The sequence below is a fragment of the Nipponia nippon genome, unplaced genomic scaffold (assembly GCF_047370975.1).
Source record: "Nipponia nippon isolate SJK-2023a ecotype South Korea unplaced genomic scaffold, ASM4737097v1 scaffold_9, whole genome shotgun sequence".
Taxonomy (NCBI): domain Eukaryota; kingdom Metazoa; phylum Chordata; class Aves; order Pelecaniformes; family Threskiornithidae; genus Nipponia; species Nipponia nippon.
In genome coordinates, this window is record NW_028262413.1 from 32,755,966 (window position 1) to 32,780,124 (window position 24,159).

Consider the following 24,159-nt stretch of genomic DNA (forward strand, 5'->3'; position numbering starts at 1 on the left):
TGATGCACAAACCAGAAACAAATTATTCTCACATTCCCATAGCTGTGTTGTCCCTACAGTGCCAGGGAAAATGAGACTTTTTTCCTGGTTTCTGCATCAACAGAGTTTCTAACTTGGTTCCACTTGCAAAACAATTTTCTTGTGGAGTGACATGTCCATACCAGCTTTAGGTTTGGATACAAGGAACCAAGTAAAAATAGTAGTATAATGGAGGCATGGTCTGGGGCTTAAGTCTGGAAGGAGTTTGGGCTTCTCCCAGAGATCTCCAGTGTGACTGCAGGTTGTTCTAGCAATCGTATCCTTCCAGATTTAAAAACAATCTGAAAAGGCGGCTGCTTATTCACCCCTTCTCCTCCCTGTGTCCATGGGTGACTAATTTGTGGCTCTTGAACAGCTCAATCATCGTCCCTATGTTGGTTGGGACTTTCTTGCAAGTGATGGTGGACTGTGGTGTTCGGAGGGTGGCTTGGTAGTCTGCATCTGTATGTGTGGGTTGTAGGGTTTTCTTTGTCAGACATCCTGCCGTTTCCTGTGTTTATGGCAGCTGTATTCTGCTGTGGGACATGGTGTTATGACATCTCATGGTGCTGGGTGGGTCAGCTATGCCATGTTTCTACAGGGTTTGGGGGAATGTCTTGTCTCTAGTGCCTAGGTACAATGATGCCTGTAACAGCAAGCCCTGACTCAGGCATTTCCGTGCTTTGCACGAATAAAACCAAATTTTATTCAGAGGAATACAGAGGTTCTAATTATATGTAGTTACTTTTCTGCTTCTTAATAACTTAAAGATAGTGCTGTCAGATTCAAGGTATATTAAGTATCCACTGCTTATCTTAAAAGTGTCTCTTGAGGATCTGGAGTTTCCCCTCTAGCCAACTCAAATTCAAGCCTGTATTCTAGCAGTAAATACCATGCGGTTTGTCTGTATGCTATTTAGCTGCCAACCATTCCCACTGCTTGTGCACATGCAGTCACAAATTCCTACTTATCTCCAGGCTATACTTAGACCATAACCAGTATGAAAATTCCAGGACATTAAATCTCTTCCTTGGCTTGCTGATGAAGCGCTTTGTATGTTGTCACAAAACGGAAACGGATTTCTCTTATAGATAAGTTGTTTTTTAATGAAACTGGTACAAAAATATACAGCAGCACTGTTTTTGTAAAAATACAGTTATATTCCTGGTCAGTGAAGAAGTCTCTAAGTTAGCATCTCAGCTATTGGGAAGCCGTTTTACCTATTGTACAAACGGTTACCTCACCTAAGTGTCCTGGGGGCAACACTGAATTTCTAATGTGCAAGTTCAATTGTGTCCATTTCATTACTGAGTGAATTATTAAGATAACTTCTTCCCATTTCTGTTTGAAAGGCTTGGGAAGTAAAAACATCAGACTGTATATGGAGAAGATATCTGACATAGCAAGGAAAGCTCAGACTACCTTAGAAATTTGGCTGGAATATAGGAAGCTGTTTATTAAAATGGGGATGAAAGAAGGTCGAAGATGATTCTCTTAACAGCAGAACCATGAACAATGTAGAGCAGGGTTAGTTAAAAAGTTAAGGCTCCAGCATTCGGTAGAAAAGACCAAGAATGATGGAAGAATTGTCTTGTTGTTTACATGCTTTTATCACCTTTCAGCTTTACCATAAGTGGCTCTAATATTCCCTTTATTTATCTGCTAAGAATCTTAACTTTTTCCTTTTTTCTTTTAAATCGTTGCTGTATTTCTAGCTTATTATGGCATCTTTCCTGACTTTCAGTTTTAGCGTTATTAGAGATTTTGGGAAAGATTTCTTTGTGCTTGAATGAGCATTTTTTTGGTAGACCTGAATAAACATCTTCAGGAAAATGTTTAGAGCTTAGGGAAAAGCCAAATGAAACTAACTTTAAAAACATTTGTGATGTTCCACCCCCCCACCCCCCCATTTATTTTTCTCCTTCATTGTTCTCAGAGATGCCATAGTTTAGTTAATTTATTTTGAAAGGAGGGATTAGGTAAGTGTAGAAAAATTTTCTTCTATGGACTTTGGTTAGGCATGTGTCTGGGGACCTTGGAAGTCTTTCTCAAGAGGAAGACCAAGAGAGGAAAACTCAGAAGAGGCAGTTCCTACTGACATTGCTATGGATCACTGTTCAGTTTCTCTGACAAATTCTGAATTAAGCTAGTGGCAAGTGAAGCACTAAATTGTTGTTGTACAGCACCACACAGCCAATAGAACCTGAGAAGATAGTGCAGTAGTAATTAGTAGCATGATTCTGTGGGAAAATTGTTATATTACAGCGTATAGTCTACTCTCTACATGCTTCATTTGATAGAATATAGTAACAGTAGACCAAGAGCTATAAGGTACTCCATGTTTCTTGTTCTGTACTAGTGAAAATAATCCTATAGACCATCTAGGAAAATGAAAGGAAAATAGTAATTTCTAGGAGAAGGGCAGAAAAGTGAGACAACTGAGAATCTTCTCAGATGCTGAACTCGTGTTGGATTTACTGTTCCCGTGCTGTTTGTAGGGCAGAATCTCCTCAACAATAATAACCAATAATGACTACTACATAAGCTGCAACTGCAGAATTCATCACCTGTATCACTGCTGATGTATTATGGGTCAATTCCGCCCTTTGGGAAGAAAAGAAACCAGGCTATATGGCCTGTAGTGCAGATATGACAGAATAAGGGTCATTTTGGGGCAGATGTATAACTGTGTAGACACACACACGCTTTTTATGTATTTCCATTTATTGCTTATATGGATGAGGAGCATAATGACTTTTGCTTTTTTTTTGTTGTGCTGGTGTTTTATTCGAAGTTGTTAGTGTGCATCCTTGGAATGGATTACTCAGGTGCAATTATAAGAATGCACAATAAGCTACAGAAATAACAAGATACCTGGAAAAAAACCCACAGGATTTCTTAAAAAAAGATTCAGCTCTTCTCATGGACCTGAGAAGCACAAAAAGCAAAATAATAGCTGTGTGCTGAGAAGACCATGTTTAAGTCATCTACCAAATATTCTTGAAGTTATTACCTATTCACAGGTCACCTTTAAAGCATTTTCTTCCTCTTGTTTTGTTTTTTTCTGCATCATATAACGGTAGAAGTTCAAAATAATTATTTCAGTACCAGTCTATCTTGAATGCTGCTTTATCTTGGCTTGGTTTAAAGTGATGTTCCTTTATAGTGCAATATATGCAGATTTACAATATGAATGCTGGAAATGCCAGACTCCTGACATTTGGATCAGAATCTGTGATACCTCATTAAAAAAGATACATAGTTAAAACCCATTCATCCTATCTTCCTTATCTGAATGTAAATGAGAAGCTAAATATAATTTTTGCAAAATCCTAAATGAGTCCTAGGAAATATCTTCTCCTCAAAAATTCAGATCATTCTGAATTAATTCAGTAGATGGCTTGTTTTAAGTGAAGTCTGACAAGAGTAGTTTCATGGAGAGTTTGAATGGTAGTGTTACTGCCTCAATATTTATTCTTTTTACGCCATGTCATAGATATTCCAGAAAAAAAGACAAGAAGAAAATAATGTTACTGTAAGGGTGACATATTTGATAATACCAGCTAGATGACATATATGATAGTACTAGCTTTATGATTTATCAGCTAGTATTCCTACATCAAAACTCTCAAATCTAGTATTTCAAAATACTGTATTAAATGGTCTTTATTAAAGGCTTAAGAATGTGGGCCGTCTACTTTATTTCTTGCAGTCACTGTTAGGAGAATACATGCCCTCTGTGTTGAATTTCTCTAGAGTCGTGTATCCTGTTTTGGAACTTAATCCTTGCTTGTTAATTTAAAGTCCTTGTAAGGTACCTATGAAAACTGTCTGTAGAGTATTTTACCTTCTGGGTAAACTAAATAATCTGTGTTCCTTCTTGCTTGCCCTTAATATATACATCTAATGACTATGTATTCTCTGTCTTAAGCGGCAGACTGCATAAGAATAGTTCTTACTCTGTTCACGCTTGAATCTCATTCTCTGTATGCCGTGCAATCACCATTCTGTATCTCTTTTCATATTTAAATAATATATTATGAAGATGAACCTATTTCATTTTATAGCCGCTAACAGTACAAATGAAACTAGGTAACAGCAAGTGGAGAGCTAAGTATTAACAGAGAAGCATCTAGACACACTTACAGGATGTCGTTTTTCTTTCAGATCTGTCTTTCTATTTTCAACACGAAATAATGTTACAGGATATGTGTGCTAAAATTAATCATTCCATGTGTTGATAATGCTTCATGGATTACCCATTTGCTTTGGTAGTTTTGTGTCAATATGCAGATATTCTTACCCTTGCATGGTATTTTTCTAATGTAAACCATGGAGTATTTTTACTGGTTTCTGCTCAGGTACCTGGATACTTACAAGGCAAAGAGACTCAAAACAGCTAATGTGAGATTTGGAGGATCTGACTTTTCCTGTTCTTTAAATGCAGTAAATAATTAATCCTTAGTATTAGATCCAGTAATTTTTATGAAATATTTCCTGTCAGTATAATATTTAATAATTGATGTAATCCTGCTTCTCTGTAGAAGCTACATGGTATTAAACAGCATAAATCCCAATATATTCAAAATATGTTTTTGCATAATTTGATACTTTATAGAAGGGAAAAAAGGTAAATATTTTAACTGCAAATTAGAATACTGAAATGATATTATCACCTAGCAAAACTAGTTTTAGTGGTCTTGATATTTCATGATTTTTGTTGGATTCACTATCAAAGGATGTTGAACTACTTTGGAAGGATGACCAGAAGTTTGAGAAAGGAGGTATTGACTAGTTCTGATACTGTTACATTATACATTATTACTGTTACATTATACTACCCTATAAGACTCATGTACCAAGTTTTTCAGAACATGGAGAGGAGAAACAGTAACTTAAAAGTAAAGGCATCATCTCTTGTAGTTAACCCTCAGAAATCACCCACAATGCTAATAGTTAATCTCAATACTTCTATTTATTCCACAGAGCAGGTGAAAGAGTCTATGTTTTTTGGTGGCTAAATCAGTGATACCAAGTTGGGGAAGACATGGTATTGCTCAAGCCGAACAGCAAATGTGATGGCTCCCATGAAGCTCTGTTTCACAGGACAGCAGGATATAAAACTTCATTAGCAGTAGCCTCAGCAATTTGTAGAACTAGGATTTATTGATAATATAAAGTGTTAAAACAGGTCTACCACCAGTAGCCAGGTATTCTTCTGCTACCCACTGTGGGTAGTGTTTTAGACCATGCACCTTGCTTGATTACTCTTCTCACATTACCCTGCCCAACATTCCTTTAGCAGCTGGATCAGCTGTGGTACATCCGTAACTGTCCCTGACCCTTTTCTTAGAATTTTTGACTTTATACTTAAGTATGACTTCTAGTAAACATTTTAATCTTCTGCCTTCTAGCCCCATGGATGTCTGGACTCCAAATTACTTATGTATTACAACTTTTAGCTAACTACCTGTCAATATAACTGATTTTTGAAGTAAATCATGTTAATCTACTACAACTCATAACTGTGGCTTTCCTACCTGATAATACAATGCAGCTAAAGCGATCGAAGCAAGTTATTGTCATGTTATATTATTTATGCCGCTCTACCACATAGATCGCAATTTTTAATGGAATCATTTAGTACTGGAATTGTAACATCTGTTTTCCATTTCAAGGATCAGCACTTCATGTTTTCAAATGCCTGGCACCAGCCCCATTCTATTGTATACATAGTCCTAAATCCCTAATAAGTCCACCACTGAATATTTCATCCAGATTGTCCCTTGTTTCTCTCAAGGGTTTTTATTTAAATTAATTTTGGCATGGAGTTGGCTGTAATTTTTGAACAGCGTCTTTTGTGCTAACTTGTAACTTGAGTTTCTTGAACCACTTTGCAAAAATAGTTGAGCAATACAGAAGATGTATAGATAGTGCACGTCAAAAGTACCTCTTCTAAGAAACAATACTTTGCAAGAAAATGTTTTAAGGGACAGATGTGTTCTAGACTTCCTCATATTGATAGCCAAGGAACAGCTTGCAGTAGTCCTGTCCAAAATCTTTTTGGTGGGCAGAATGCATTTACCTTTGTCGTCTTGTTCATCTCATATTCACAATCCTAATATTTTTACATTCATAGTAGGAATGTTGTGTGTGATGTGGCTCGAAAAGTGACATCTGCTTTTGGATTCCTTAAATGTGTATTACATGATGAAAAACAACTGTGAATTCTTCATTGACCGAGACCTTCTTTCACCATTGTGAGAGTGTACTGGGCTGTTAAGTTGGGTGTTAATGTATTTGGCACCCACTTTACATCTTAACCTTCCAGAGTTGTACAAGGAGACTATCTGAGATCTCAGACCTATCTGCTTATCTAGCAAAACTTCTGATCTTTATATCTAGTGACTTATTCATGTTCTCACAGCAAGTATTGGAAGGAACACTCACAGTGAATTCCAGTTTCTATCACTTCTTTCCTTAACATCATTTTTTCTTGCTGATGTATCACAGTGTATTAGGCAATGTGATAAGGGGATTTATGTTTGCTGCATATACATGTGCTTAAATGTAATGAATACCACATCCTGAGAGATGTTAGAAGTCAGTTCATATTTTTATATGCATGTATGTTAATCAAACAGCAAGGTGGTACTTCTTAAATTTATAGTCAAAACAGGAAGGAAAAAAAAAGAAAAAAATGCTGAATTATCTGTTCAGTGCAGTTGCATGGATTCTACATTTTTGGTTAATTTGGGTGAGTTCTGTTTACCAGTGTAGTTCTACAAGGATGACTGCCATTCCAAATCTCTGCACAGCTTCGAGCAGCTGTTTAAGAGCAGAAAGAAAACAGAATCAGCTTGCCAGAAAGGTGTGTCTTTCATCTTCCCAAAATTACTCTGGACCAAGGCCCAGGACATCCTAAGTATTGAGTCCTGGACCAGTAACAGGTGTCTGATCCAATATGTCATGACCTGTCAGTGCTAGAAATGTATGCTTTATGCAGTTAGAAAGGGAGATTCCCATAAAACACATGGGACACGGGCTTGCTTTATGATATCCTTGCTGGATCTGGAAACGAGTACACAGTCATTTTTATATGTCTGCCTAAACAGTATTAAGCAAATGTCAAGGTTTTCTAGAATGTATTAGTTATAATTGGCCTCTTCCTCTGAAACCTATTCCTCTTTAAAGCACATCATTTCCATGGAAGCCTCAGTAGATGCCCCAGTAAAGATTTCTAATTTTCTTTGTAAAATTGTAATGTGTTGCTAAATACCTGTTCTGTTGGTATGTAAAATGCATATGAGTGCACTCTGCATAATATATATCATTCACTTATATCTTATTATTTATTGTAGTTATTATCTTATTTATCTTGTGCTATTTACTCATTATCTTATTATTTATCTTATTTATATACTTGTCGTTCTGTGGCTTTTTCCTCATTGTCAGTTGCTGGTTTCAGATTATTAGGTCCTTGTCTCAAGTAATTCATTCTTTGTATCTTTCTCAGTCATTTCTGTGAAAGAGCATTTAAGCATTACAGGCACTTTTTGTGACACAGGCTCCTTTTACCCTATATGGGAAGAGTTCCAAATAGTACAGCCAAAGATTGACGGCTGTTTTTTATGTCAGTCAATATTTGACTAAGAATGACATGTGAATTTAAAACAGGTTTGATATTTATTCCCTACAAAGGAATCCCATCTGTACTGATTGGTTGTGTTTCTTCTGTGAAAAGTAGTTCTGTTCAGACTGACCCACAATAGTTCTGCGTTATGGTCTCAATGAATAAAACACACTTTTCTCTATTTTCTTTCATTTGCTAAGGGGAAGAAAATTGTATTAACCTGTGTGGGACTCAGTAGTGATGGAGAACACCATTAAACATTTATGCTAGCAATTCATATTGTATAACACCTCATACTTGAAAGCACTCCCTCCATAAAACAACTTGCTGGCAGTGGAAATTTCCTGCAAAGTCACTGTATAACATAGGCTGATGATAAGTGCCACTATATTTCCATCCAAAAAATATGTGGTAGAGAAAGCGTAAATACTCTCAGCAAAATATCTTTCAAGGAGGACTAGTACAGAGATTAATCAGTCATTGGGCACAGCTGTCAAACCTAGATCACTCACATTCTTCAGATTGTTTTAGCAGGTCTGAAATCATATTGTATGATTTGGTGTAGTGACACTTGTAATTCCTATGTTTAAGAAAATGCATTACTTTGTTACTAATAAAAGGCATTTTGAGGCAAAACACAAAAATTGAACTCATACATGATTTTAAGATTTCCGCCAAGCAATGCAAATGCAAGGTGTTAAAGCAAGTGTTTCTATTTGAATCCAAAATCTCTTTGAAATCATGCAACAATCTGCTCACATGAGATTTGATAGGATGGAACAGATTTTGAGTTATCAGGTTACCACTGTGAAACACAGAGTGCTTGGGAATCTTCTTCATTCTCTTGCTTCATGACTACAAACAGTTATCATTGTCAAGCTCCATATGATCCTGGCAGTGAAGAGTTAGATGGTTTTATCTGTGTTTCTTGGATAGTCATTAAAAAGATGTTGGGTGTTAAATATTTATATTGGAACTAAGCAGACTCTGGCTTGCAGTTTAGAACATTTTTCGCAGCAAGGGCCAAGCGTTAATATTGGGAATAGGAAAGAAATACAGTGATGCCAAGGCTCAAGATACTCCCTATGTTGTAAGTTGGTGGTATCAAAAAATTCTTTTTCTTCCCCCTCTTACTTGGATGTTTGCTTCCAGGAAAGACCATAAAACAATAATTAGCCATTTTTTCATCAAGAATTTGCAAGTATGTTTGACAACTTGAAATAATAGAACAGTACTCCCTCATTTATTTTGAATATTTTCCATCAAATTACTACATTTCATAAAATACGTGATAGGCTTCTGTTCTACTGGCTCACGTAATATTTCATTCTCACCTGAATGAGAATGAGAAGTTCTTTTTTCAATGTGCCAATTAATCATATAGGTAGGTGATGCATTCATCATAAATGTTGTTTGAAGTCTGTAAATGCAAAACAGCAAGATCAATGAACAGAAATGTTTCTGTAGAAGAGGAGATGGTCTCTACAGTATGTGCACTTTTGAAGTGCAACAAGTTGGAAAGATTTTTTTCTGCTTTGTGTCAAATCATTAACATTTTTTTCTGCCCTTTAATTTACGTTATTTTAAATTATTTATTTTTTTTAAACTATCCTGTCCCAGTGGTTGTTACTGAGTGGGTTGAAGATTTTCTACTCAGTGAACAGGAGGATTGCTTCTATAACTGTCTAGATGCAGTGTAAAGACTTTTTAGAAAGCTCTTTTGGTGACAATAGGCTCAGTGCTCAATTTTAGAGGAGATTAAGACGACACTTTATATATATAAAGTAGTTCTGCTTTTGTAAAAAGCCCATTTTGGATCATAACAAAATTGTAACTTTTCACCTCTTTTCTGATTGGCAGCTAAAGGAACTATGTTGTTAAGAGATTCTTTTCTTTCAGCTGAGGCGGGTGTAATCAGCAATGATCAATGCATTAGTGTTCTTTAGTGTGTTCTTGTGTTTTTGGTAACAGGCTGTAAAAACCTGTCAGCTAACTTGAAATCCCAAGTCTGTGAACCCTCTGTTTTTTATTGCTTTTTGCATACAGAAGAACAAGGGAAGCAATTGCTGAAATGCTAATTCACAAAATCTTTTCAAGGATTCAATGTTCTCTGAAAGTCATACTGTCCTCAGTTGTTATGTCTGAAGTCTGCAGTTGTAAGATGTTGGAAAAAGAAATCTTATTTTATTTTGCAGAGCATTGGTTGTGACGACTATCTGGGTTCAGACAAGGTGATTGACAAGTGTGGAATATGTGGAGGGGACAACACTGCTTGCAAGGTTGTGTCTGGAGTTTTCAAACACACGCTAACAAATCTTGGCTACCACAAGATAGTGGAAATTCCTGAAGGAGCTACTAAAATCAACATTACTGAGATGTCAAAGAGCAACAACTATTTGGGTAAGTTGCATCTCAGTGAATAAAGCATTCTTTGTGTGCTAGTGCAACTGGGTGGAGGTTATGCCTTGAAAGGCCTTCTAAGCAGTGTGAATTAGATGTCAACAGCAAGAGAGGAGAGGAAAAAAAATCATTAAACAGGCATTTTGATCAGAACTAACTGGCAGTTGTTAATTCTGGCTTGATCTCACGTGACAAACACCATAGACCTGTTACCATCTATTTTTCTGTCTGTCTGACTTGGCTTTGGTGTTTTCCTATTAGTTGGTTCCACAGTGGTGATTATGCTTCCCACATCGTTAACCTTCTTTGAGTGACCAAGAATTCAGCTAAGCAGCATGCTTATTTATGTCAAGTGTATCAAGGCTGCCTGAGAAGAAAAGAGCATCTTCTGATTGCCTAAAAAGTTCAGTTATTTTAAAGTGAAAGTGTATCAAATTTGTATTGAGATGATGTGATATTGAGGTGGTATCTGCAGAATGCAAGGTCATTTGTATAGTTGTTTATTCTGAAGCAGGTCCTTAATTCAAAACCATAAAGGATCCTGGAATATTTATACTAACGTCAGAGCATCTTGTGGTATATTTCTAGATCTGTCTAGTGTGCTGCAAATTAGAGATTATGTGAAATTTCTGCAGATCTATGTCTGTCTTATGTGCATTTGTGAACTGTGCCATTCCCTGTTGTAACCTTTCATGTTCCCAGGTTACAAAGCCCTTAGTTTGCCTACATGCGTGCTTCTGTTTTGGAGCCAGTTCTGCTGAGTGGACTGGAGAGAAAGGGGTTGATTAAGATTTGTAAAACCTGCCCCTCGCCCTTTAATTTCTCTTCACCTGTCAGTCCATCCTTAGATCTGTCTTAAAAATTACCGTAGCAAATAATAAAAATGGAGCTACATGAGGCCTTTCTTGCTAGCTTGATGTAATTATTACTAGAACTATCTAGCTGTACTGGAAGTTTCAAATCCCAGTACTCTTGTTTGACAGCTGCTTTATCTCACTTCTGGCTGGTAAGCATCTCAGCTACTGCTCAAGTAGAAGAAAGGAAAGTGCTCATTATTGAATTGCTTCTCTTCTCTTTTCAGCTTTCTTCTCCTTAATTCCCGCTGGAGCCGTAACTAGTTCTACAGAAACATTTGCCTGTAGATGGGAGCTTGTTATGGGGGACAGTCTGAACTGTAATGTGAACTCCATAATTTTACCAAAAAAGTGACTCTTCAAAAGTGAAGAAATAATATAAGCTACCCACAGTCCAAGAAAACCAAATGTTCTGGACATCCTGTAGGGTGGTCTTATCGGTTCTAATTTGTCCTGGTTTCATCCAAATGTGGTTTTGGTACATTACGTACACCTATATACACTAGCATTCGTTTTTTGATGCGAACAGTTTGTATAGCATCCATCAACACTAACTTGTTTGACGACGAAAAAACCCAATAATTCTGTCTAAAGAGCTTCCATAGATACCTGTACATTCAGTAGAAAACAGGTGAGAATGCAGCTTACTTGGCAGGACAGTGAAAGTAGCCACGTTACTAATATACAAAATCATGACGTTGAATGTAATTTTTCTGTAGATCTACATGCCAGCATCTGAACACAGCTGGCAGAAAAATTCCCTTAACTATGTTAAAATGTCCTGAGCCACTTGAACATTTTTGGAATGGGCAGGACAGAAAGAGAGTAACATTTTTTGCTTAAAAATAACCAGGCTGTTGGCATGTATGGGAAAGTGGCGAAGTTTTTCTTTCCCATGCTACTCCTTATCTCCTTATCCCCTGAGCTTTTGGTTTATGCTAACATCTTTTCTTTCTTTCTTTCTTTCTTTTTTTTTTTTTTTTAATCCATTTCATATGTTTCATTTTAAAGCTGCTGGTATGGATTTAGTCTGCTAAATTTGCCAGCTCCCTCCCCTGTTAGGAATTCTTGAGGCTGTAGTTCCAGCTAGAAGGACTCCCAGTCTCTGCTTACACCGTTACATGATAAATTGGTTTATTGAGGCAGGTGAGTTGCACCAGGACAGGAATGAACATGTTCTAACAGATCAGCAAAACTAAAACTATACAAGGGTTTATCAAGCAATTTATTGGACAAGTGAAATGGTAGTTGGGAGGTTGTTTTTTGGCATATTGGCGGTCACAAATTTCTCACTGATAAAACAGCATTCAAAATTTAGACATTCACATTTTTATAGAGCACATAATGCTGGTAGAGCTGGGAATATTGAAAACTCAGATCTGGTATTTACTGGTTTCTCTATATTTATGATAATAAGCAGAAGTCTTGAACCTTAAAAAACAAAAAAAATCTCAAACTCATCCTTATGCTGCAGCAGCACCAAGAAAAACAATCCAGCAGCCATTCCTTTCAGCATGTAGTTGAGTGCTTTGCAAAACTTGAAGCTTCAGGTCCCTGTCCTGTCATAGTCCAGCTGTAGCCATCAGAGCTGCTTGTAAGCAACATTCATCTTGTTGCAAGGGGTTTAAGTTAGTTGCTTTTGGTTTTCCTTTCGCTTTGCACATTTTGTGGTTTCTTCAGTGCAAAATCATAAGTCAGCTCAGGGTCACTAAAATTTTTTTAGAAGATGACAGCAGATGTTTCTGGGAATCTGAGTTATCCTGCTTGTCTCTGTTCAGGAGGCTGTCTTGTGTTCCATGTGGTTTCATTAAACAATTTTTACAAAGCTCCCCACCTTTTCACTGCTTTGTCAAAGGTACTATCAAATAAGCAATCAGGAAAGTGTGTTTTCACAAGGGGGTATTTCTGTAAAATCAGGAGGTGCTGGAAAAAGCAGGCAAGCATGTGAGGTTTCTCACCCAAAGAGTTTCAAACTCGGCTAAAAGTCGTCCAGACATTTGAAAGCTTCTCCATGCTGCTTTTGTGAACTTTTTTGTAATAATCTATTGCTCATGGTTGCAAAACCTGTCACCCTCATAAAAAGCATAGTTCTAATGATGATGCTAACTATGATGGTAGCTTATTGAGGTTTACTAATGTTAAGTATTGCATTTTTGGTTTTTGCACAGAAGTTGGAGTGATTGCAGAATAAAATTTATAAGTTCTTGCTACTTGAAAACAATAAATTTTCGTTAAGAGAAAAAACATGACAGTGGTATATGAAGCTTTTAGTGTTTCTGGACCACGCCATTATCTGGGTAGTCCGAATATTCAGATTAAGGAGATAGGCTATTTCAGTGGTTGTTCAACTGGTTGTTCATGTAACTTTGTAATTAACTTTTCATAAAAACTACAAAATCATAGATTTCTCGTGCATCTAGTGATCTATACTATTTTATTTCTGTATACCTTAAAAACCTTCAACAACATTGTTTCTGTTTTCTTTTGCTTATGTTTTCTTTTTTGGGGGTGTTCTGTTTTTGAACGAATGAATTCCATACAGCACAAACATAATCTTTTCTTCTCCCTGCCTGCCCCTCTGCTAAAAATCCTTTTGGATTTTCCATTTCTCAAAGATCTTTACTGTAGGAAGAGTGTCGATCTGATAAAGGAAAATATTTTAACAGTCGGATTGAGAATGGCCTGTGACATTAACTGGTCTTTCTTAGTGAGCCAGAATGAACTACCTCTAGTAGAGCCATAAGGCAGATCAGAAATTCCTCAGGAAACATCTTGTATTTTTTCTTGTGTGTGTATGTTCGGAAAGAAAGCAGTCCAGTTTTGGACTGCTAAATAATAACTATTAATAATTATTAATTATGTATTAATCAGTCTGTAGATTTACTTCAGTATTTTTTTTACAGTTAGAAGCAAAAGCTACATATTACAATTTAGGTTTAGGCTCTATAAGTGTAAACAAGGCTATAGGCTGTACAGTCCTGAGCTATGTACAGAATGACTTGCTTCTCAAAGTAGTTTTCAGCAATATTTTCTTACTGGCTGTTGTGTTAGACCTTTCAGCAACAGAACTGCTGACCTTGGACAGACTTTTCCATTGGCAAAGCACTTCTGTCACATGCTAGTCTTGCACAGAAAAGAGACAAAGACGTACTTTTTATCCCACTGGTAATCATCAGCTGGCCAGTTCTCATACACTGCAGCAGGAAGCTTGCCACTGAATTAGGGAGGACCATAATACCTTAAGTGGGACCAGTACGTTACAGCACTTATGCTGCAAAGCATGTGGTTTTGAATATCAGTACTTTAGCATCACTGGGATGTGGGATAATGGCAAAATTTTAAAGCCAAATGACATGAATCTGAAGTGATTTTTTGCAAGGTGCTTTTTTGCATGTTGGGTCTTGAGAACCTAATTCAAAGAAGCTGGTTGTTATCCACATCCATAGCCTCAGCAGCAAGAGAATCTGATGGGAAGGAGGTATCAATAGTAAAAATTGAAATTTAGCTTAATACAACAGTGAAAGATACAATGGTTGAAAGCGCATTAATTTTGAAATCCACTTACCATGTGTAATGAACTTATTCTAATTGAAAAGAATCTGGTAATGTCCCGTAACTCAAACAACAGTTTGTTTTTAGAGCAGTTGTCTGAATCTGGAGTTATATCGCTTTGAGATTCAGTTCTGCAAACGGTACCGGACATACTGCCTGCCATGGCTGGCGGTAGATGTTTATGAAATATCTTATGAAAGGGAAAGTATATACATTAGAGTTTTGGCAAGTCTCTTAACGTTTTGTGCGTTACCTGAATGCTATTTACTACAAAGATGTTTCATAGTGAAATTTATTTCATTGCTAATTGCTTTACAGTTCCTTCAGGGAATATATTATGTATTTCAGTTTTGTTTTTCATGGAATTAAGTTATTTCAGCCACTAAATGAGATAGGGAGATCTTTGGATCTAATCCATTTCCCCCGCTTTCTGTAAAATGATACTCTGCTATTCTAGCATCTTCTATTAGCATAAGCCAGTATACAGTATTTGCAATTAAAATAGGAATTACACATTAATATTTTTTTAAACAAAAGTCTAACAGATGTTAATAGCATTCTTGTGAATATTGGTGTGCCTGAACATGAATATGCATTTAAGGAATTTGTCGTATGGTAACAACAGTGGCTGATACTAAAGGGGCTGTGAAAGGATTCTCTAAAAAATATTTTGATTCAGTATTCCCTGCAGCAGATAACATTCAAACGGTATGTTTCATGATCAAATATTGTTAGCACCTCTTGAGCTTAAAATAACATTTTGAAATCAGTTTAGAGATTCAAATTTACAGCAAAGAAAGGAGTTAGATTGGAACACTGGCGGAGAATTTAGAAGACAAACAGTGTTAGAGGCACTGCTATATCACATGTGATCATACGAAAAGTTTTATAATTTATATATTAGCAATTAACTCATTGATTTCCTTCATGTGGTGCTAATTAGATCAATTAATACACTTTAAAATATACATTTTTTTAAATTGCTCTTAATGGTTTGGGTTTTTAAAAAAATTTTATACAAGATTAAAGGTTTCTGTGCAAAAAATCTGCAACAGAAACTATATAGTAATATGGAGGAGAGAGGGTATGTGTTTGAATTTTCAGGGCTTGGAATGAACATGCGAGAATATACCAGAGGAGAGGAGTTTTTCTGTTTTCTCACTTACTTTATATACAAGGGATCTGCTTATAGTAAACTTCTGTTACAGTCCCTAGGTGTGCATTGAGTTCAGTGACTGTCCCAAACAAGTAGTGAGAGCTATCAGGGCACCATTGATAATTCTTACATTTCTATTCAGAAACAAAATCTGCAATTTTTTCATTTGAATTTTCAAAGTGCTGCAACCCAAAGCTATGCTCTTATGTATGTTTATTGTGACGGACTTGTGAAACCCCCACAAGGACTTTGACATTGTACTTCTTATGGTGTATATTACGCACTGAGTGCATCTCTATGTGTCAGTTTATGCATTCGAATTGGAGTGTCTCTCTCATATGTACAGCTAACTGAATGCATTACTTATAAACTATGTAATTACAATATCTGGATTAGAATAACTGTTTGTTTTACCTTTTGTCCTTGGTCCTCTTGCCTGTTCTCTGCTGGAGTGAAACAACAAAGACATTTCTTTGTACAGACAACGATGTGCTCCAAACTGTGAAGCAAAGATTTAAGGAATCACTTCTTAAATAAACTGAAATTAAGCACAGCAAGTTCAAACCATAAGGAAATTTCAGAGGAAATTATTAATATCTGAAGAGGCAGTTAGAATCTCTGTGTAAACTTAACCAGAATATTTTGAATAATATTCCTTAAATGTGCTTTTTATGATTAGGAATCCTAGCAAATCTGTTGTGTAGTTATTTCCTGAATACTGAACTGAAGAGTCAGGAAATACTACAGAGAAAGAAGAACAACTTGTTTTTTCTAAAAATGTTTGCAAAATCAAGCATTCCTATAAAAACATGGTAATGGTAATATCAGTTGATAACTCCTGCTTATTTGCTTCTGCCTTATCTCCTTGTCTCCACTCTCAGTCTTTTCCTGCAGGGCTTCAGATTTTATGTTTGGTTAGATATTTTCTGACTCTACAAAATTGGCCATTAATAGAAACTTAACCAATTTTTGGCCACCTCAAAAGGTTCAATTGTATGTCAGTTTTAGAAGAGACCTGATGAGCAGAGAAGATTCTGATTTTTTCCACTTCACTTAATTCAGTTTAGTTAGCATTGGTTGCTTAGGTGTAGATATATTGATTATCTGAATTAATAATAATTTGAATTAATTGTCTGCATGGCCAAGCTTTAATTCAAAACTAACACGGGTCTACTAAGAGAGTTGTCTTTCTCAACATGGATTTAAAAACAGCCTCAGTACTGAAGTGTCTAATGCTGACCTATCCAGGAAAATGCATTTCCATGACAGAGGCTCAGAGTCCGATCAGACAAACATGCATCTTTTAGCAACTACCCAGTCCAGCGTGTGTGAGTTAATATTACACTAATTGCTGACAGATTCGCTTCAGGATTTACATCTAGACTACATATGCTGGCCTGAGACTTGCATTTCCTTAAGCTGAAAAGTAAGTACAGTATTGTGGTTAGTTGGTTATGGCAAAACTTGTTTACCAAGTGATTTTTGGTCATTTCGTGGTCTTCCTCTGCAAACTGTCGTTTCAGTGGGTGTGAGGCCTACACCCTACTCTTATTCTCGGTCATGATAATTACCTTTAACATAGCCAGTCTGGCTACCACATTCTGTTGGGAGGATTCAAGACAATGGTGAAGAGACATGAGGAGTCTCTGCTTTATGCCTGGAGATGACAGAAATCTTAGAAGCATATTCTGTCAAGAATTTTTGGGTCAGTCTGAGTTTGGATCTCGCCTTCTGTGGTCATATTCCTGTCACAATGAGTGTGGTTTTTCCCTATTAAAAAAGTCATAGCTAGGATGAAGTGTTCGCTATGGTACATTTAACAGGCTTTGTCATTTCTTCTGTATACTAATTGCATTATTGATAATATTCTATTTATTAAACTATTCCTTCCTGAAAGGTAATGCTAGGTTGCGGGACAATTGAGATTACTGCCTGGGCTTTCTAGCCACAGTTGTATGTGTGTTGTGACGTGGATTAGTTCATTCTGGGATCCGGAAGGCCTTTTCTGTGGTGATGCTAGGTAAAAATCTAGGACACACAAAGCCAGGGAGAGCGTAGGATCTTTCACTTGTGAAAGCCTTTACAAGATAATGATTTTTGAAAACCGTATGAGCTTATCATCGAATTTAAAAGAACAAAACCAGAAAAATCCAGGACTGAAGAATTACGGTGGGACAGCTTCATGTAAGGTATAGGATGGGAGGCAATCTAAAATCCAGTGTGAACACTCCTGAGGCTGCATTAAGGGGATTTCACTTATGATCTGATACAGTGCTGCTTGAAGTCCTTGCACGTTATGTCAGTATTTGACCTTTGGAGTTCAGCCTATGTTTGAGGATAATGCATGTGTAGATAAGTTACCAAGGAGAATAAAGACTGTCACAAGTTTGCTTCTAATGCAAAAGAGTTAAAAACTAATAGGAGACAGTATATTAAGACAGATAGAAATGTGCAACAGCTATCTTTCTAACACTTCTTACCTGAAGTTCATTACTAAGATGCCTGGTTCTTCATGGACACACACCTACATTTACATATCCTTTGAATTATTGTCCTTAAAATAGTTTCAAATTGATTTTCTGCAGGGAGAGTTTCTTTCACTAAATAAGTGTTCATCTTATTGTAGCCAACATGTATTACTTGGCTAGGCTGATCACTTACTAAAACCCTTGAAGTTGTTAAGACTTTGGATGAAATTCAACCCTAGCGTTAATGAATTCAACTCCCCTGAATTCAAGTTGCAAAAAGAGTCTTACCTAGTCTAATGACCTGTAGTTGAACCAGAATATATCTAGGACATTATTCTTTGCTGACCATATATTTTTTCAATACTGGTGTTGCTTAAATAATTACATTTTAGAGTTTCTGGCAAGGTTATTATACTTATTATAGTAAATTCCAAGGTGACCTTTTCCCTTCTGCCTTCATTAAACAGCCAGCTAATATCTAACACTGTATAGCGGTCTGTAGGGTTCCAGGCGCATTTTGAAAACATACAAAAGAAATGCTTTCTCAAAAGCTGATTTATTCTTTTCTATATATTAAGTGGCAGATCTTAAAAAAAGGCAGACCATGTTACGTGTCTGGGTGATGGGAAGTACTCTTTCCCCTGGCCTCAGGAAAGTGGTTAAGCCTTAATGGCTGGGTTAACTTCTGTACCACAGCTTTCCACCATTGTCTTACAAAACAGTCTTCTGCATGTCACCTGCCATTGCACTTACAAGCTTCTAAATGAGTTTCCCCTTGCTTGCTGATTGCGGCAGATCTGCTGGGAGACAGCCCTAAGTTGGGGTGCTGAGCAAGAAGCCTGGGTGCCTGGCCTGGGAGACTGGTGGCTTTCCATCTGGCCTCAATCTCAAGGAGAGTTCTTCATGTTGATGCTTTTCCAGATAAACGGCTTCCTGCCTTTTTTCTCTTTTCCCTCTGCATCTTGGAGAAGCATATGAATATTTCTTTCCAGCACCCATTGGCTAGGCTTTTTGGCTCATATCTGCTCATTGACCACAGCGGTTATGACCAGCTTTGGAACTTACAGAAATCATGTTTTAATTTCCTGTGTTTCCTACTTCTGTCATCATTTGACAGAGGTGTTGTTATTTTTTTTTTACCATTTGTTTGTAAGCAATGTTGTTATAAAAACAGCTATCGCTACAGCAGTGCACCAGCTGAAGCCTGCTGTTGCTTTGATGATCTGCCCTGCAAATGCATCATCTGAACAACAGCCAGCAGCCATGAGTCCCACTGAGGTGCTTGTTTCATAAGTTCTATATTAAAGGAATGTTTTTGTCCTTGTCTTGAAATATAGAAAGGAAGGGAAATATTGAAATACTGAAAGGAAGGGAAAAGGATGAAGAGAAGTATGCAAAATAGTGAGAGGAAACTCAGAAAGGCTGGTGGTTCAGTTTCACTTGTAAAGCACCCAGCAATATGGTTGCTTATATAACTTTGCAAACCCCCTTGGCCTGGAAGCCTCTGGAGAACGGACTTTGTAAGATTTTCAGTGTTTCCTGCTTCTTGTCAGACCCCAAAATCTTTAATTTCAGCCTTTCTCACAGTGTTTTGATTATACTTCTGTTTCTAGGTATGGACAGAACCCAGGAACTTGAATGCAAAATTTCAAAGAAAATGCATTAAAAAATGAAAGAGATGGGCTGTTTGAACAGTTTTTATTAACCTGAACCCAATTAATGTGAACTTCTTAGACTTCAAAGCTATAGATTATTTTTGTCTTCCAGTTGATGACCAAACCATCAAGTAATTTGCAGGAAAATACCTGTTTGAACATTGGTCTTAGCGCACAGTGTTGGGAATATCAACACATGGTTTGTTCAAGGCTTCTTAAAAATCTAAGCTCTTCTGAACAGTGTGTGTTAATTGAGCACCTTACGAGGCATACATTTCCATGTTACTGAATACTGGTCAGCGCCATGATTCTCCTCTCACTAATGCAGCTGACTTTCTGCTTTCACTCCATTCTTCCTTTGTCTCTGAGATGGCCAACAAGGGATCATTTTGGAAATGTCTCGTACTCTGTGGAAATTATGAGCTTTGTGAGTTGATTAAAGTCCCTCATATGTAATCTGTTGCTCAGTTGTGGTTTTACCTGGAGTAAACACTACCTCGACTAAACATGTCATTTTTTAAAGTTGTGATCAAGATGTAGTGATCTTACCTTGCTAGTCATGGGTCCAATACAATACTTTTCTCTCTTACTTACAAATTTTAATTCAAAATTAATTTTGTATTCTGAATTAGATATACATAGAGAATGACCAGTGTCAGTCCAAGTTCATAAACCATCCATAGGCAAATTCCCACATCACATGAAGACACATTTCTTCCTTTTCTTGCCAAAAGGAGAGGTTGTTACTAATTTAAATAGTTGTTCGAATGCTACACAACAAAACTTCAGAAAAAATGGTTGGGAGCCTGATTTCAATCGTCATAGGTATTTCTGTACAGCATTCTTTGATTCCCTAATCTTACTTTATTCTGAGCAAAATTTTCTTTTGGATAGCAAAACCCCTTCTTTGTTCCTTAAGCATCCCTTCATCTAGTCAGATAGAATGTGTTCTTATATCTTTGTCTGATTCTGTAAAAGAAATATGTTTTTATCTTTTTTTTTTTTTTTCTTGGTTCTCTTATTTCCCTTTGAACTTCTCAGTTTCAACATTTTTGTTTCTTGCCCTTTTAAAAATCTCTTTTAGTAAAATAATCACCCATTAGAAATTCTACATGATTAGTGGCTTCATGGTTGGATCCAATAAAGAGATTTCATCTGCAGAGAATATTTTTATATTGCAGCATTAAATTCTAAAAGAAATCCAAGTCTTTTCTAATACACAATATATATGGGGATTTAAAACTTGATTTATCGACTGTGTTATTAAGTTAGTCAAGGGAGATTAAACTTTATCCTTTATTTCTTAACTTGCCCAGTGTCTTTGTTTTCTATTGAATATTACTTCAAACACTTTATGTCAGAAAAATTTGGGTGCTTAGAAACCTTACAGACCCAATCTTCCTTTCGTATTTGTACCCATGGCAGCAGTAGTTACCTCATGGTCATGGCTCCATTTATTTCATATATTTGTGTTGCAGTTAAACTGCTGTAATTCTGAAGATTTTGGTAGTCTGGCTGAGAGTTCTGGGTCAGGTGAATGTCTGCTGTGAGATTATGAACTTGTTTTTAGTGAGCTACTTATCAAAGGTTACCAGCTTGCACTGCTAATCTAGACATGGCTTAGGGACCCTGAGATAGAAAAACTGAGTGTCTGTTGACCACCAGTAACCATGAAATGCCAATAAAGGGATTTATTAAGGGCATGATTGTCCAGCTGCAGCTAATCTGCATTAAGAGGTTAATACCACCTCATTCACCTACACCAGCAATCCTACCGAAGAAAATAATACACAGCTTTGAGTCAGCATGCAGTCAGTTGGTGTGAGTGATTGCTATGGCATGAGGCTACAGCTGTTTCCTCCACGCCTATAAAATGCTTTGTCTGTAGCTGGTACAAAGCAAGGAACATCTGAATGTAACTTAAAATAAGGATTCTGTGTAGCAGTTTCTACTGAAATTATGGGAGGTAAACCTCAGGGAGGAGCAAGAGCAGGGCTGCTCCATTAAGCAGGAGGACTTCTAAGCAAAGCATGAGAACATTTAAACGGTAAGCAATACCAGAGCTTTGGAAAACTTGGGAGAGAGATACATTTTTATTGGCAAAAAGAGGCCCCATCATTTGTCTTGTAAATTGCTTGTAAGGACCTAAGGCAACAACGTCTTAGTGTATCTGCAGATGTTCAGTCAGACTGCAGGATAAAGATTCCTTCAGTAAGTGGAATTAGAAGTTTACTGTTGAATTTCTGTCATAACACTTCATCATTCCCTTTTAGGTTTGTATTCCAGAGGACTGGGGGGATTGATTTTCCCTTAAGTGTCTGGCAGAGCTAGAAGAGGTGGTTATATATCCAGAATGATAGTTCCTTCTGATTTTTTTTTTGTTCTTACCAAATATTTTTTCTTTCGTTCCCCAAGCCGAATTAATGCAGAGGAAGGCTAAGCCATGGGGATTGGTTTGAGCTTAAATTTACATTATAAACAGACAATACCTTTCTTCAGTTGTCTTCTGCCAATGAAACAAAGACCAAGAAGCATGATGCCGTCTTAAATTTGTGTTCAGAGACTGTAATTTTCCAATATCGTCATTTTCAGTTGCATTTTTAACAAAGTGGACTTTTGAAAAAATGTCTCCAATGTGTCAGTGGAAAAAAGCATGTAATCTTAAGAACTTCGTGTTTTTTTCAGACTGTATCTATTGATACAGTGAGAAATTAATTTTTCCTATAACCCTTGTCTCTCCTAATAGAACATCATAGTTCATTCCTAAAGCTTTTGAGTCTCTGGTTCAAAACAGTTCTTCATGGATTGTTTTGAAACTGTTCATACAGTCCTAATGAGCAACAGACCTAGTTTATTGGTAACTACCAGTGGTTAGCTCTATTAGAGGGAGAGGTATTGTGCATTGAAACTGCAAAGTTTGTCAGTTATTTATAAGCAAAGGTTCACTGGTTTACGAATGAAACAGAGGGTTCCTTCCCCGTGCCTCTTAGTGTGGGCTCAATTCTGAGCAGTTGTACAGAAGACAGATTTTGGAGAACTGCAGAGGAAAAGCCAGGATTTTATTCCATTCTGTTAGTCTGTGAGGAAGTATCACGTATTTGTAATTTAGTATGTTGCCATGAACCTTGTAGATAGTTTAGTTTAAAAAGATAAACATGGGAAATTCTATTAATGTTTTCGGATTAACCTTGAATTACCTTGTACTGATGGTGGCCCTGTGGAGTGCTTCCTTATAACAAACTGTGTGTGGTAGTTCATGTGTCGGGAGAGGTGTGTGCCCGGAACCCAGGGAGAAGTAAGTCCAATGACCATACAACAAACAGAAGTAGTGTTTTCACAAGCTATTTAGGACGGTGCAGCTTGCATCTTTGTTCTTTGCCTTTATTTGTCTTCAGTTAACAGGCTGTGAAATGAGCATACTAACAAGTAGAACACAATGTTATTGTAAAAATAAAACCAGACAATTATTTCAAAGACTTAAACGCTTAAGAAAACAGCAATGTGACTTTCTGTATGCACCTTGGAAGATGAATGTTATTTTGTATTTTTTGAGAATCAGGTGAGACTGACGCCTTAGGATCTTTGATACTCTATCGTGCCAGAGTCGTGTTCCTCAGTTAGATTTTGTTGGCTGAAGTTGAAAGTTAAACTGAGAAACAAAGCAAATAAGGAATCTTAAAATTCACTGTTCTCTGTTGTTTTTCAGTTTAGAATGTGTGCTAATCTTTAGCATCTCCACCTCCACTGCATACACTTTTGAAGCAAAGGTGAAATCAAATGGAATAGTTTTGTTCCCACCTTGGAATGTCTCTAAAGATTCAAGAGGAAGAAACAGGGAGTGTGGAATGGGATGTAAGCATTTGCGTTTTATTTCAATATCATCCCTAATGCAGATGAAGCAATCACAGTTTAATGCTTTTCTGGAGGTGAATTGATGAAGGTTTTTTTTCAGTCTGCTAGCTTCATCGCTTCTTTTAAGCAGAAAACAATGGTAGTATGGTCAGGACTCCTATGAAGTCTGACCAAAATCAGGCATGTTGGAACCCAGCTAGGCTTCAGAATTAGGTAGATGCATCTCCATTGGCCTTAATTGTGCAGGTGCTGATGAGTACCCTCTAAAGAAGCTGAGACCCTCAATGCTCCTTGGTATTAAAGAGTTAATACGGTATCTGTTAGGTTGCAAGGTTAGAATCTAAAACTGAGAGTGCTGCATGTTAAAACAAAGGAATACAGTGACAGAGCAGATATAACATTACTGTGTAATGAAGTCTAAAATTTTCTTTAGTATTTCCTTGGTATATTTTGCCTATACATCTCAGGATGCAGATTTTCCTGGTGAATGTAGCGTCCTTAGTCATGGACTAATGCCGCTCTCTTTTCACTTGGTTGAATTGTGACATTTTCATTTACTATCTTTGAATTT

At 36.9% G+C, this 24,159-nt stretch overlaps 1 protein-coding gene across 1 annotated transcript in view; it reads left to right on the forward strand.

The window, feature by feature from the left end:
- The window catches only part of THSD4 (thrombospondin type 1 domain containing 4), a 336,017-nt gene that overhangs the window by 249,269 nt on the left and 62,589 nt on the right, over window positions 1–24,159 (forward strand). The window contains exon 8 of the mRNA XM_087744677.1: window positions 9,847–10,051. Coding sequence (XP_087600803.1) covers window positions 9,847–10,051 — 205 coding nt within the window. The remainder of the gene's footprint in view (window positions 1–9,846; window positions 10,052–24,159) is intronic.